The sequence below is a fragment of the Uloborus diversus genome, chromosome 3 (genome assembly GCF_026930045.1).
Source record: "Uloborus diversus isolate 005 chromosome 3, Udiv.v.3.1, whole genome shotgun sequence".
NCBI classification, from domain to species: Eukaryota; Metazoa; Arthropoda; class Arachnida; order Araneae; family Uloboridae; genus Uloborus; species Uloborus diversus.
Window position 1 is genome coordinate 176,913,448 of NC_072733.1, and position 14,749 is coordinate 176,928,196.

General features: G+C 32.3%; 1 protein-coding gene across 1 annotated transcript in view; it reads right to left on the bottom strand.

Annotated features, from left to right (window-relative positions):
* The window catches only part of LOC129219063 (uncharacterized), a 145,891-nt gene that overhangs the window by 45,277 nt on the left and 85,865 nt on the right, over positions 1-14,749 (bottom strand). The window contains exon 8 of the mRNA XM_054853382.1: positions 4,120-4,184. Coding sequence (XP_054709357.1) covers positions 4,120-4,184 — 65 coding nt within the window. The remainder of the gene's footprint in view (positions 1-4,119; positions 4,185-14,749) is intronic.

Here is a 14,749-nt window from a genome sequence, read left to right on the forward strand (position 1 = left end):
AAAAAACAATATTCATTCGGGGGTGAGTGAAATGGAAATCAAGGTCAATTTTTGAGTGAAAATGTTTTCGCGAATACAATACTTCCTTTTTTGTAAAAGGAAGTAAAAAGCCTCTACACTGTAACAAATTTCGGAAACGTTTCTGGATATATCGGAAACGTTTCCGAAATAGTAGGAATCCTTCATCCAATAGCGAACTCCTCATTATTCAGAAAGCATTTTGTTATTTCAAGAAATCTAGAAGCGGAAGTGATGACGCAACGCTTCGAAACGTATTTCATCCTTCCAACACGAGCGCCAATGAGTCGGGAAATATTTTTTTTTTATCTATGGTTGCTGCAGTCAGCAACTGTTTAGCATTGGAATGCTTGTTATTTCATGTCTAGAGAGTAGCAAAATGTGTCGAAAGTAATTTTACGCCTTTGCATTTTGGACTGCCCTTGATTTTTTAGACGATGTACGCAGCTATTAAGTTAGTTAATAACCATTTGCTTCTTTACAATTTCCAGTGCTACTATAATTAGATATAAATTGTGTGTTCAAGCGTGAATAGTTTCAACACGTTTATACTTAATGAAACGAAACCCTTTGGATTACTTATTCAGTTGTAATGGAGGTACTTAGATTTTCTTCCGCTCATTTTCACTTGTAAGTATTAATGAATATTTTAAAACATGTTGTTATATACATTTATATTTTTGTTGATTTGCATTTGATGAGGCTCCAATCGTAATTGTTTTGGGGTTTATCTAATTACTTTAAAGTTATCCTACATATATACCTATGTGCGCGGTGCACTATTTGTTGTAACCAACAGAAACTGATTAATTACGCAAAAGAAAAAAGATTTATATTTGAGAAGCAATCACAGAAAAGTTATTTCGAAATACTTGGATGTACATACATTTTGGTTCAAAAAGAAAAAAAATCAATTGTTTAATTCATTAAAAATATGGTAATGCAAATGTTTTCTAGTATTGTAATATGCTTCACAAAAAATGTGCCAGTATTATATATTTTTTTTATTATAATTTATTCATTCATTTAAAAAATATTTATACCATTAGAAAATGAACCAGTTATCTATTAGTAAGCAACATAGTTATGCTATTAATTCATGTGCTTATTCATTTTGTTAAATGTGGTTGACAATAAAAAAATCCTTGACATTAGTTTACCTCACCAATTTCTCTGTTGGCACTTTTCGGTACACTTTGTACGTCAGAGAAATTGACTTGAGGTGAACGAATTCCGGAACGCGAAGGGTAGGTAAGTTCTGTCAAATTTTATTCGAAAAAAAAGCTATCAAGTTTGATACAAGATATGTTTTTAAGTTCTGCATTAAAAATACAATATGTTGATAATTTTGTCTTGAAAATATTGAGAGAAAAACTGAAGTTTAAGATTATTTAACAAACAATCCCACTTTTGAGAAAGCACCCCCCTCCCCTCCCCTGACAATTTTGTGATTAGGAATGAAACTACTATATTATTTCAGAAATTATCAAAAATTTATAAATTTGCATATGTTATGCTGTTAATCATGCTATTTGTCATTAGAAATTCAGAAAAAAAAATCCACGAATGATTCTAAAATTGCTTGTTTCATTGGTCTTATATATGAAAGAATTGAAACTGATATGGTATGCAATACTATAGTAAAGAATCATATTTTAGAAAAAATCACGGAAAAAAGATTCCGAAATTCTCGGAAACGTTTTTGAAAATTGTTTGGAGAATTCCGAAATACTCGGAAACGTTTTCGAAACTTTCATGAACCACAGCTGCACAGAATACTCAGAAACATTTCTGGAAATTACGGAAAGAGGATTCCGAAAAACTCAGAAACGTTTCTGAAAGTTACAGAAAGAGTATTCCAAAATACTCAGAAACATTGAAAGAGGATTCCGGAATACTCAGACACGTTTCTAGACATTACAGAAAGATAATTCCGAAATACTCAGAAACGTTTTCGAAAATTTCATGAACCGCAGCTGCACGATATACTCAGAAACGTTTCCGGATTTTTTTTACAGTGTACTATATTACGTCATTCAACAAGAATGACACTTAATCAGGTAAAGAAAAATGTTAAATGATATGGGGCAAATATAAATTGAGGAAGCTGCGATGCAGATTTTGAGTCAAGACTTGAATGCTACGAAATTCAGAGTGCACTTAATCCTGTTTTCTTCCGGTTAATAGGGACCGCATAAAAAACACCCAAAGCTTCACAAGTAGTGATAAAAATAATTTTCGCAACAAAAATATTTTTATGCGACTAATAGAGATCGCATCAAATACGTCGCACGTAGAAAGTAACTCAAAATCTTACGATATAATTAGTAAGTTCTTCTTAATTAACGGCAGCTACTATGAATCTCTCCAAAGTTTATAACATAATTTTCAAATACACATGCACGCATGAAACAAAATTAGGTGCGTATGTTCTTACTTGACACACACAAAACTATTTGAAACCTATAAGCATTATCGTTCGTAGTCTGACTACAAGTGAACTTTTTAATCTAAACTGGTTCAAAATCTCTTTCGTCACTCCTCGTTTTATTGATAACTTCGTCAATTATGTCTTAAATTTATTGACATTTTCATATAGCGCAAAAAAAAGAAAAATAAAATAAACACAAAAGTCACACAAAATAATCGCACAAAAACTGGTTTTGAGTATAGATACATATTAAAATGAGTTTTACTTCCTTCATTATAAAGAGAATTATGATTTGAGTGAAAGTTTATCGAAATTAGCTTAACTTTTTAAAGTGAGTTTTTTACGCGGAATATAAATCTAGTATATATTACTTAACACTACATATGTGGCGACACAAAATGTTTAAAATAATTCTTTAATAGGTACTGATAATTCTTGTTTACAACAACAAATTACAGAACTAAAAAAAACAAGTAAACGAAATAACGAAATTTCTACTGTTATAAATCTTAGATACTCAAATAGCCACCCTTCTAGACATAGAGAAAGATGCAGATCAAGAGGACGACCAATAGAACCGGAAGAAAGGCCACGGAGCACTGATGGAGACTAAACAACACGTTCGGGAAGACGGGTTCGAGTCCGTTTCAAGGTTTGTGATTATTTTCGTACCGTTGGTACTGGGGGGGGGGATACTGTGGCGGCCCAAAGTGCCGTGCAAATGAGTAAACCCGTGGATCGCGAAATCAAGTAAAGCGAGTGGTCTCTCCATGGGAAGTCAAGGTGAAAGGGACAAAGTCGAGATCCTAACTTTTAACTTAAGCGATGGAGATGTGAGCGCCTTGTATCGGTTTTTTACCTTTTTATGTTCTTTACAAAGTTCTAACCTTTTTAGTGTTCTGAAAAATAAATGTTTGAATGTGTATGGTTGTACTGTAATGCAATGTAGGACTAGTATTGGCACTATCGCTACAGCCCGGCAAAAGAACGTACCCGACAGCGTACATTACTAAAACCGGCGTCGTGTGCTATGCCCACTAGCGTTTTATCGCTCCATTTCCGAACCTAGGTCTCGATCCAAAAGAAAAAAAAAAGCCTTCGGATGGGAAACGCCACCTGTCGGCAGTGGAACTTAATAACCATTTTAAGCAAAATATTTTATTCAATTGAATTGGAAACTAATAAGTATTTGAGAATAATGCATAAAATAAACATGCTTGCTCTTCATAATAAACTTTCCATTTAATGACACGGTTAGAACACATTTTTCTTTGCCATTTAGAAAACCATTTCTTTTCTGTTTTCCATTATATTCAAAACAAAAGCTGGAAAATGAAAAGAAGCCAATTCACAGACAAATCGAATTTTATTACGCACTTTCCTCTTTATCCAAGTGAACTTTCTGAGTTTGATGCATCGGAGAACCCATCGAAGGGAGAATTGAATATTGAAAAGAGCCACGTAAACACTTTGCTATTAATTGCACGGAGATCCAGGCATTTCGCAAAATGATTTAACGATATTTACTAAAAGGGCGTGCATTAGGCAAATTTTTGAATGAAGTAGGGAACTGGATGCAGTGACTTGGCACGAAAGTGTATTGATTTCTGCATCAGTGCGATGTAATTAGGGCCACTTTGCTAAGCTTGTATTTATTCAATGAAACTTACCTGTCTGTATTTCAATAATGTGTTTTTCTCTTTGATGAAACGTCAAGCACACGAAACCATTTGAGCTGAAAAATATAAAAAATCGGCATGATTAACTTCATGAACATGTTGAAAATATTTACTTTACTTGAAACCAAACAAAGTGCAATGATTTTTTATAATGGACTTCCGTTAATCTAATAGTGATACCAGTGTTTATTAGCAAGCTTTTTATTTAAGTGGAAAAAGACGTTTTTCAGTCATGCACTAAAACAAGTGCCGTTGCGATTTCTTTTAGTTAATCTTACAAAGTGAATTTATAAGTAAAAAAAGAAAAACAGATGATTTCAGATCATGCTTTTTTATATGACATTTTTGAAAATACTTCTTTAGGGTTATTCCATAGAAATGTCAACCTCAACCTCAGAAATTTTTTTCCACAAAGCCTTAATTGTGACCTATCATTTCATTAAGCATACTTTCTAGTACATAAATCCAATAACAGTTTGCAAAAATTTCATTCGGTGTTTTTCTTCTGGCTCAAAACGTGCGAGGTTGTAGAAAAGGCTTAGCATGTGCAAAAAACATGCGTCTACGTTTTCTTGTGTAATGTAAAATTTTTTGCAAATTTTTAAAAGAACTATGTTTATTCTAAATGAATAGATGTTGGCCCAATAAAATTGACTGTTCTTTTTGCATGCATTATAAGATAAGTCTTTTTATTAGTTTGGTTATTTCATTGAAAATATTTACGTTACGTTAGTCACGAAAATGTACTGTTTTCTGCTTAAAAACTAAACCAGATGATTGAACCAAACAGTACTTTTTATTTTCTTACATCTGTGCCATATCTACTTAAAAAGTGCAAAATATTCATTTTAGTATCAGTAGATGTAAAATAATTAGTGTGAATAACGTAACATTTGAGCTGTGACTAACGTAACGGTTTGCATGTGACTAACGTAACATTTTAAAAATGACTGCTAATATTTAAAATTTATTTAATTTAATGTAAATTTTCATGAACAATTTTGAATATGTAGGCGCTCTACATTGATTAAAAAAATAAAGGGTGAAAAATACCAGTAATATTACATTGTAGACCTTCTGTTTACTTAGAAAAATACTTTTTTAAAGGTCTTTATGAAGATGCTTCCAATTTAAAGAATTATTAAAAAAGAAAAAAAGTGAGTAAAGCAAAATTAGTACTCTGCTGAATGTGCATTCAACACAAGAATCCAAGCTTAAGAATTAAGATAATAGAAATACAGTCTTAACAAAGAAGAACGTCTCTATTTTTTAGAAAATACATCTCCACCTATTATTAAAATGAAGTAACGGCTGCTCGTTGGAAAACATTTGAAGATGTTACATGATACAGTGACAATAAGCGCTGCTGTCATATATTTCAAGAAATGCAAGAATGATCACTTAGAAATTCAAACATTTGCGGTGATATCTGGAATTAAAATGCATTCTGATAAAACGTTTGAATATTTGTTTTCAATATTACATTTTAATTCAAAAGGATGCACAACACTATTCGTTCGATGAATCAGTAAACCTTAAAAAATAATATGCCATTGAAAAGTACTACGGAGTTTCTTATAACGATAACTAGTATATCAGCAGAATACTGGAATTCATTGAAACAACATTCATTACATTCATTGCAAAAAGTTAACTTTTTAAAAGAGAGATATTTAAGATTTAATTAGACCCCAAGAATGATGTTATTCAGTTTGTAAAAGCAGTTTTTTTTATTATTTTTTTTTTCGCACATTCAAATTGAGTTAATTGAACTGAATCCTTCCATTCAATTTCTTACACTAATATAGAAAAAAAGTAAAGAAAAACCATAATACAACACAAAGAAGGTTCATAAAAAGTGTAAAAGTAATATAAGAGCACGAAATTAATTATAAAAAGTTTTTTATATGCATTCATTGCTTGTTACTCGATGGTTACGTTAGTCACGTTACGTTAGTCACACACAGTTTTTCGGAAAAGTACCATTTAGAGCCAAAAAAGATTCGTCTGTAACAAAGCTGTAGTACGATTTTAAAAATAGATTGTTTACCTCTTACAAATATATCCTCCAACTTTAAATGTCTGCGTAAGTTTCAGAAAAAATTCGTAACATAAGCATAGTTTCTCAGGGTTGCAAAAATGTTACGTTAGTCACGATGCCTTTTTTGGTGAAAAAACACCTGCTAGCGTTTATTTTGCTTCAAATTCTTGGTAGAAATAAAAAATAGTCACCTTGTAAATTTTAGATCTGCATATTAAACCAAAACACATTTATTTTTACTCCCGGTGTAAGTAAAAAGAGTTTGAAAATCAGCTGCGAATGTTACGTTAGTCACTATGGAATGACCCTTTATGACTGAAATATCCGCTACATATTCCGGCTCTTTGATGCTTTTTTCTTACTATACATCACTGCTTCGCTCTCTTTTTCTGTCATCAGTAATCCACGAATGACACTCTCAAAACTAGTTTCTAAAGAATATTTTTTTTTACCTATGACACTACTTTATGATTTTACACATACTTGTTTAATGCATCAGATAGTTTTCTTTTTCAACTAAATTCAAAAAAAAAAAAAAAATCAAGTGAAATCATTGCTTTACTTAAAGCGTCATTAAAAAAGTGAAAATAAGAAGCACATATGTGCAACAGTTTAAAGGTATCTTAAAATAAAAAACAATCTTGCTACAAACATCTTGTTATATTCTGCAATTGTGATTGGATAAAATGATATTTTAGTCATATAAGATATTTTAATTGTATACGTTTTCTTACTTGGTTTCACAATATAGGTTATTTTATTACAGTTGAATGATGTGCACATGAGTTTGACAGCTATTTTTAAATTTGTTTAAGGTAAACACACCAGTAGTGGCCAGTGCTTCAGTAGTGGCCACTTCAAGGTTACTTATGCACCTTAAAGAAAGAAATTAACAATAATAATGCGCTTAATAAATTGGTACTTAATGTTACTATCATATTGAATCAATTTTACTCATCGGTTGTTTGAATTTAAAGTAAATCAGGTAATTTCTTCGGATGGGAGAATGTCAGGTGGCCACTACTGAAAATTTTCAGATTTTGAAGTGGCCACTTCTGGATCAAATTTGAGGTTTGGGAAAAAATTGATAAAAATTGAACAAATCAAAATTCTGGCATTTTTAGAAAATGGGACCATTAAGGAAGAGTTGAGCTATAATACACTCATCGAGTTTCAAGAGAGGTAATTAATATTGTAGATCCACAGTTTAAAAATATACTTCACTTTGGCCACTAGTAGTGCGCTTTAAACCTTGAAGTGGCCACTACTGAGGCACTGGCCACTACTGGTGTGTTCACCTTAGGCTTAGTTGTTAAAAATAGTTATCTTTAAACATGCACAGCTTCGGATATGCAGGTTCTAGATAAATTGACAAACGCATTTTTCTTACATTTTTTGACACAACTTTGTATTTTCAACTAAGTATTATTACTTATGAATATTATTTATCATGAAATTATAAGACACTAGCCGCCTGCGGCGACCAGCCGGTCCGCTTTCTTACGCCATTCGCCTATCTATGCAAGCAGCCACCTACGGCGGCTGTTTGGCTAACTTGTCATTTAAATTTTTACTTCAAGTTTGCCGACTTCGGCGGCTGTTTAAATAAATTTGGCAGCAGTATTAATCAATATATCTCTATCTTTTGTTGTGCCATTCACATTTCAGCAAATATCTGCAAAGGTAGATACAAGGCGGCAAAGGTAGATAGCCGCCTTCGGCGGCTATCTACCTTTACGATCTCTCTCTAAATTTTCTTATCCATCTCTATTTATTTTAACCTCCCCGCCCATTTCCTGATAAAAACAAAGATCACTCAAAAAAAACACCTTTTTTTATTTAAGTAAAGCAAGAAAAAACAATTATCTTCAAAATTCCCCATAGTGTGCAAAAAGTAGCGTTTGACAAAGAAAAAAAATCTCTTTTAGTATTGAATTAAATGTGCATAACTATGAAATGTAACGTAATATAGATGCAGCAAAACGTTGCAGCTTGCAGGTGGGGGAATGGAAAAAGAAATAAATGCAATCCCTAAATAAAACAAAAAAAGGAAAGAAAAAAAGCAAGCTCTGCCGGAAAACACTCGGTCATTACGGAAAACACGCGGTCATCACGTCATAAAATGTAGAAATAAGCTTCATAGTAAAAACAAAAGATAAACATTGTTTGCGATTAAGATTCCATCGTAAATACCGAATCGAAATCCAAGTAGTGACGTCAAAGGCACAAAAGATTGAAGAACGCTTTTTTCGACCGATGCGTGGAAAGACATAATGTGTTAAAAAATTGTTTTAAAAAAAAACTATTGCGTATTTTTAAGAACTTTTTTCTTCTGAAGAGGACGAAATGGTTTTACTATCACCAACTTAAATTTTAGAAATGGGGCTTTGATACTTCTCGCAGGATGATATTTAAAAAAAAACCCAGGAAAAATGCAAATTAAAGGTTTTTTGAAAAATTCATAAAAAATACAAAAATTGCTCTATCTTCAAATTTTTTTCATTCATCATATTTAAAATTAAATCTCCTACCTTATAGTGCAAAAAATATTTGTGTGGTGCGATTGGTTCGGGGTCTGTGAGGTAAAAAGTGCAAAAAAACACATAAAACATTAAATAACTTTTTTTCTAATTAAAATATGAAAAATCGAAGCCCGAGGTGCACATCTTCAGCAAAAGCTGCACCTGTATACCAAATTTCATCTTTCTAGGCCTTACCGTTTTCTCGGGATGCGCGCCACACACACACACACAAACATCTTATTTTATTACTAGCCGCCTGCGGCGACCAGCTGGTCCGCCTTTTTACGTCATTCGCCTTTTTGCGCCAGGGTTGGCGCCTTCGGTGGCTGCTTGGACAATTTAGCGACGGTATTAATCAATGTTTTTCTCTATATTATCGATATTATCATTCGCCTTTTTACGCCAATGTTGCCGCCTTCGGCGGCTGCTTAAATAAACTTCGTGACGGTATCAATAAATCTATATCTATCTATATCATTAGTACTTTGAATAAAATATTTTCTAGATCTATCTCCAGTTCCGTCGTTTGGAATATTATTAAAGTAGGGGGAGGGGAGACACAAACGGCGTACTTTTCATGCAAATTTTGTCGAAAAATAACAAAAAGCACTTCTACTTTTATGTGAAAGTATTGTTTTTTCGAAGTCATGGTGTGTGTGTATGAGGGGGGGGGGGCACTGACACCTCGTTGAAGTTCCTTAAATGACGGGCATGTCTCTTTCTTTGCTGTCCATTTACTGTATCGACCTCTATATTTGTTTATCTATCTATACGATCTATGCATATCTATCTCTGACAGTAATTAACAATATTTTTTTATTTATATAAGTATTAATTTGAAAAAAAAACATTTTTTGTCCACTAAATCTCTATCTCTGTATCTATCCTTCGGCGGCTATCTACCTTTACGATCTATCTCTAAGTTTTCTTATCCATCTTTATTTATTTTAACTTCCCCGCTCATTTCCTAATAAAAACAAAGATCACTGAAAAAATCGCTTTTTTTTATTTAAATAGAGCAAAAAGAAAGTAATCTCCAAAATTTCCCGTAGTGTGCAAAAAGTAACGAAGTAAAGTAAGTGACGAAGAAAAAAAAAATCTCGCTGTTTTTATTGAATTAAATGCGCACATCTATGAAATGCAACGTAATATAGATACAGCAAAAGGTCCAGCTTAGGGGGGGGGATGGAAAAAGAAATAAATGCAATCCCTAAATTAAACAAAAAAAAAGGAAAGAAAAAAGCAAGCGCTGCCGGAAAACACGTGGTCATCACGTCATAAAATGTAGAAGTAAGCTATATAGTAAAAAAAAATTAACATTGTTTCCGATTAAGATTCCGTCGTAAATATCGAATCGAAATCCAAGTAGTGACGTCAGATCCATAAAAAATTGAAGAACGCTTTTTTCGACCGATGCGTACAAAGACATGATGTGTTCAGAATTTAAAAAAATGTAAAAAATAAACTATTGCGTATTTTTAAGAACTTTTTTCTTCTGAAGAGGGCAAAATCTTTTTTCTATTACCAACTTAAATTTTAGAAATGAGGCTGTGATACTTCTCGCAGGATGATATTAGAAAAATATAAAACCCAGGAAAAAATGCAATTTGAAGGTTTTTTCAAAAATTCATAAAAAATACAAAAATTGCTCTATCTTCAAAATTTTTTCATTCATCGTATTTAAAATTAAATTTCCAACACTATAGTACAAAAAATATTTGTGTGGTGCGATTGGTTCGGGGTCTGTGAGGTAAAAAGTACTAAAAAGTGCAAAAAAACACATAAAACATTAAATAACTTTTTTTCTAATTAAAATATCAAAAATCGAAGCCCGAGGTGCACATCTTCGGCAGAAACTGTACCTGTATACCAAATTTCATCTTTCTAGGCCTTACCGTTTTCCCGGGAAGCGCGCCACACACACATACACAAACATCTTATGTTATTATATGTATAGACTAGCCGCCTGCGGCGACCAGCTGGTCCGAGTTTTTACGCCATTCGCCTTTTTGTGCCAGGGTTTCCGCCTTCGGCGGCTGCTTAGACAATTTATCGACGGTATTAATCAATGTCTTTCTTTATAAATCAATGTTACCATCCGCCTTTTTACGCCAATTCTGCCGCCTTCGGCGGCTGCTTAAAAAAATTTCGTGGCGGTATCAATCAAACTATATCTATCTATATCATTAGTAGTTTGAATAAAATATTTTCTAAACCTATCTCCAGTTCCGTAGTTTGGAATAATTTTTAAAGGAGGGGAGGGGAGACACAAACGGCGTACTCTTCATGCAAATTTTGTCGAGAAATAACTAAAAGCACTCCCACTTTTATGTGAAAGTAATGTTTTTTCAAAGTCATGGTGTGTGTGGGGGGGGGACATTGACACACCTTGAAGTTCCTTAAATGATGGGTATGAATCTTTTTTGCAGTCCATCTACTATATCGACCTCTATATTTGTCTATGTATCTATCTATCTATCTATACGATCGTTGCATATCTACCTCTGCTACTAATTAACAATCTTTTTTCGAAAAAAATTTTTTTTTGTCCACTCAATCTCTATCTCTGTATCTACCTAACCTAACCACCAATCCGTAGCAGAAACACAGATCAAGCGAACAGCTCGCGTTGCGTTCTGCATTAAAAAAATTGTAAAAATAAAAACTATTGCGTATTTTTAAAAACTTTTTTCTTCTGAAGGGGGCAGAGTGTTTTTACTATTACCAACTAAAATTTTAGAATTGAGGAATCAATACTTTTCACAGGATGGGTTTCGAAAAAAACTAACCCAGAAAAAAATGCAAATTAAAGGTTTTTTTCAAAAATCTATAAAAAATACAAAAATTGCTCTATCTTCAAAATTTTTTTGTTCATCATATTTAAAATTAAATTTCCGACACTATAGTACAAAAAATATTTGTCTGACGCGGTTGGTTCGGGGTCTGTGTGGTTAAAAGTACTAAAAATCACATAAAACATTAAATAACTTTTTTTCTAATTAAAATATCAAAAATCGAGGCCCGAGGTGCACAACTTCAGCAAAAACTACACCTGTATACCAAATTTCATCTTTCTAGGTCTTACCGTTTTCCCGGGATGCGCGCCACACACACACACACAAACATCTTATTTTATTATATGTATAGAATAGATAGGTATAGATTATAGGTTCATCAGATGTATGTTTTTCCCCCAATATTTTAGTAAAATGACCTAAAGTATAAAATTATATCTGAACTATGCACTTCGCGAGTGCATAATGATTTTGAGGTATGAAAGAAGTACACCGCACAAGAAATAAAAATAAACTTAGATGATTATTGCTAAAAAAAACATTTTTCTTTAAAAAAAAATGTTTCCTTTTGAAGCAGTTCTCTGTTAAGATATTTAAAGCGTATATTACAAGTAATTAGCACTTTAGTTTCTATGGTACTTTTTAACATACTAGACGTCTTGCACCTACTAGTATTCAGGTAGATGTTTAAAAATTCAGCTTTAATTTTTATAACAATATTCTAAAATGGGATTTTTAAGGTCATATCCCTTTAGTATTAATTTACTTTAAATTCCACGGCGAATTTAAAGATGTATATTGACATCACTCGTATCTTATTTCACTCATGGAGCTTAAAAATTACGAAAATAAATAAGTATACTTAAATGCATCTAAAGTATTTTGAGAAATTACTTATAAAAGGCAGCATTTGCAACAATTGGGAAAAGCAGAAGTCTTAAAATTTAGACCGTAATATTTCAAGAGTCGATTTAAAAAAAGTAAAATTTTTTAATAAAATATACGTTGCCCAATGCAATTTTACTGCTAATAAGCTATATAAATAAAACAAAGTACATATATGTGCGTATGTTCCCTATACAAATCCACAGTTTGCGTCGGATCTCGACCAAAATTTGCCAGGGAGGTACTTGGGAACTAGAGAATAACGTAAGAAGGTTTTCAAACGCCAAAAAAAGAACCGAACTGTTCGAATTTTATTTTTAGGACCCGAAAATGGCATTAAATGGCTCTTTCTATCCGAAATAATTATCCGATTTTCTTAATTCAAATCCCATTCAGAAGTCCAGAAAAAATACCCCTGAAATTTATTTTCCTTCGAATTAAAAAAATACCAAGGCTGTAAAATCACCAGGTAAAAAGTTAAGTTCATTTTTAAGCCTAATGGAACACCAATATCATATCGGAAAATTGTCGTTCGCGCATGAGCTCAATTTAAATTAGCGTGAATAAAATCGTTTTTGATCTGTTGCCATTTTTTTCCTACTGTAAACAAATAAAATGCTTGCTTTTTGCTTTGAAGTAAAATTTTCCCTTTTGATTATTCTTTTAACCATTTACCTTTTTTTTTAATTTTTATTATTTTTTTTTATTTATTTATTTATTTTTTATTTTTTTTGGGGGGGGGGGGGGCGGGGACTGCCAGCAGGGGATGATAATCAAGGATTTTAGTTGTATTAATGGAGAGTTGCGTTTAATTTGTTCGGGACTTTCAGATTTGCCGTTAACGATATTTAAGAATCATTATTTTTCCGGGTATTTTTTCTTTTCTAAAGTATAAGTCGAATTGTTTAACACGCGTCACTTGACATAAATTCCATTTTCGAGGTGGACCGTGTTAAGCCGGACTGCGCAGCTAGTCTACATAAATAAAACAGAGAACATATAAATGTGTGTGTGTATGTTACCTATACAAATGCAGTTTTCGTCAAATCTGGATCAAATTTGGCAGGGAAGTACTTGAGCACCCGAGAAGGAACGCGGGGGGGTTTCGAACGCCGAAAAAGAACAGAACCGTTCGAATTTTAATTTTAGGGCCCGAAAATGGCATTAAATGGCTCTTTCTACCCGAAATAATTATCCGATTTCTTTGCTTCAGGTCCCATTCGAAACCCCGCGAAAAGAGCCCATAGAGTTCCTTCTCTTCCTTCAAGTTTCAAAAAAAAGTCTGTAAAATCACCGGGAAAAAAAATTAAAACGCACTGCTAAGCCTAATGGAACACAAATTTTAAATCGGAAAAGTATCGTCTGTGCGATCTCATTTTAAATTAGCGTTCAGAATGTTGGCACTTTTTTTTCTCGGTTGTGACTAAATAAAATTTTGTTTCTGTTTTGAGGTAAAAATTTCCCTTTTTGATTATTATTTGGCAATTTATCTTCTTTCTTTTTTTTAAAGATTTTAGTTGTATTCATGGAGGGTTGCGTTTAATTCATTCGGAAATTTTTGATTTGCCGTTTTCTTTGAGGTAAAATTTTCCCCTTTTGATTATTATTCGGCAATTTATCTTGTTTCCTTTTTTTTAAGGATTTTAGTAGTATTTATGGAGGGTTGCGTTTTGCTCATTCGGGAATTTTTGATATGCCGTTTTCTTTCTTTCAGAATGATTATTTGGGTGAGAAATTTCACAGTACTTTTTTTTTTCTAATTGAAGCCTGAATGTTGAACATGCGTCACTTGACAAAACTTTTATTTTCGAGGTAGACCGTGCAAAGGCGGACAATGCAGCTAGTAATAATAATAAAACATGCGGAGCAATACAATATCCGGATGTCAAAAAGTTTCTTATCTTAAAAAAAAAAAAAAAAAAAAAAAAAACCTTGTGAATATGTTTTTTAACAGCACTCTAAAAACATTTTTTCCTCTAAATAACCCCAAAAAACATTTTTTTAAAAATCCATTTTGCTATCTAAAAATTGCGGAAACCTTTCCTGTAAGAAAATAGTAACTCTTCAGATTCTTAAATGGATAAAAGAGTGAAAGACCATAGCTAGTATAGTACAAAAAGATTGAGAAAATTTAACTTTGCAGTTATATTTTCTCCTGCTATAAAGAAGTACGATATATTTTTTTAAATTCTATATTATTTAGAATACTATGAAAACTTTTAAGATAAGTATTTTTACTTTTTAAGTATTGTGAAAGTTAAAAGATTATTCGTAATCAGAAGGGAAAATTTATGTTTTGCTATTAGCAAAGTTTTTGGATTTAAAAGAATAATAATATTTTCATATAAGTGCTAGAACTTTACTTCTAAGATACCGAT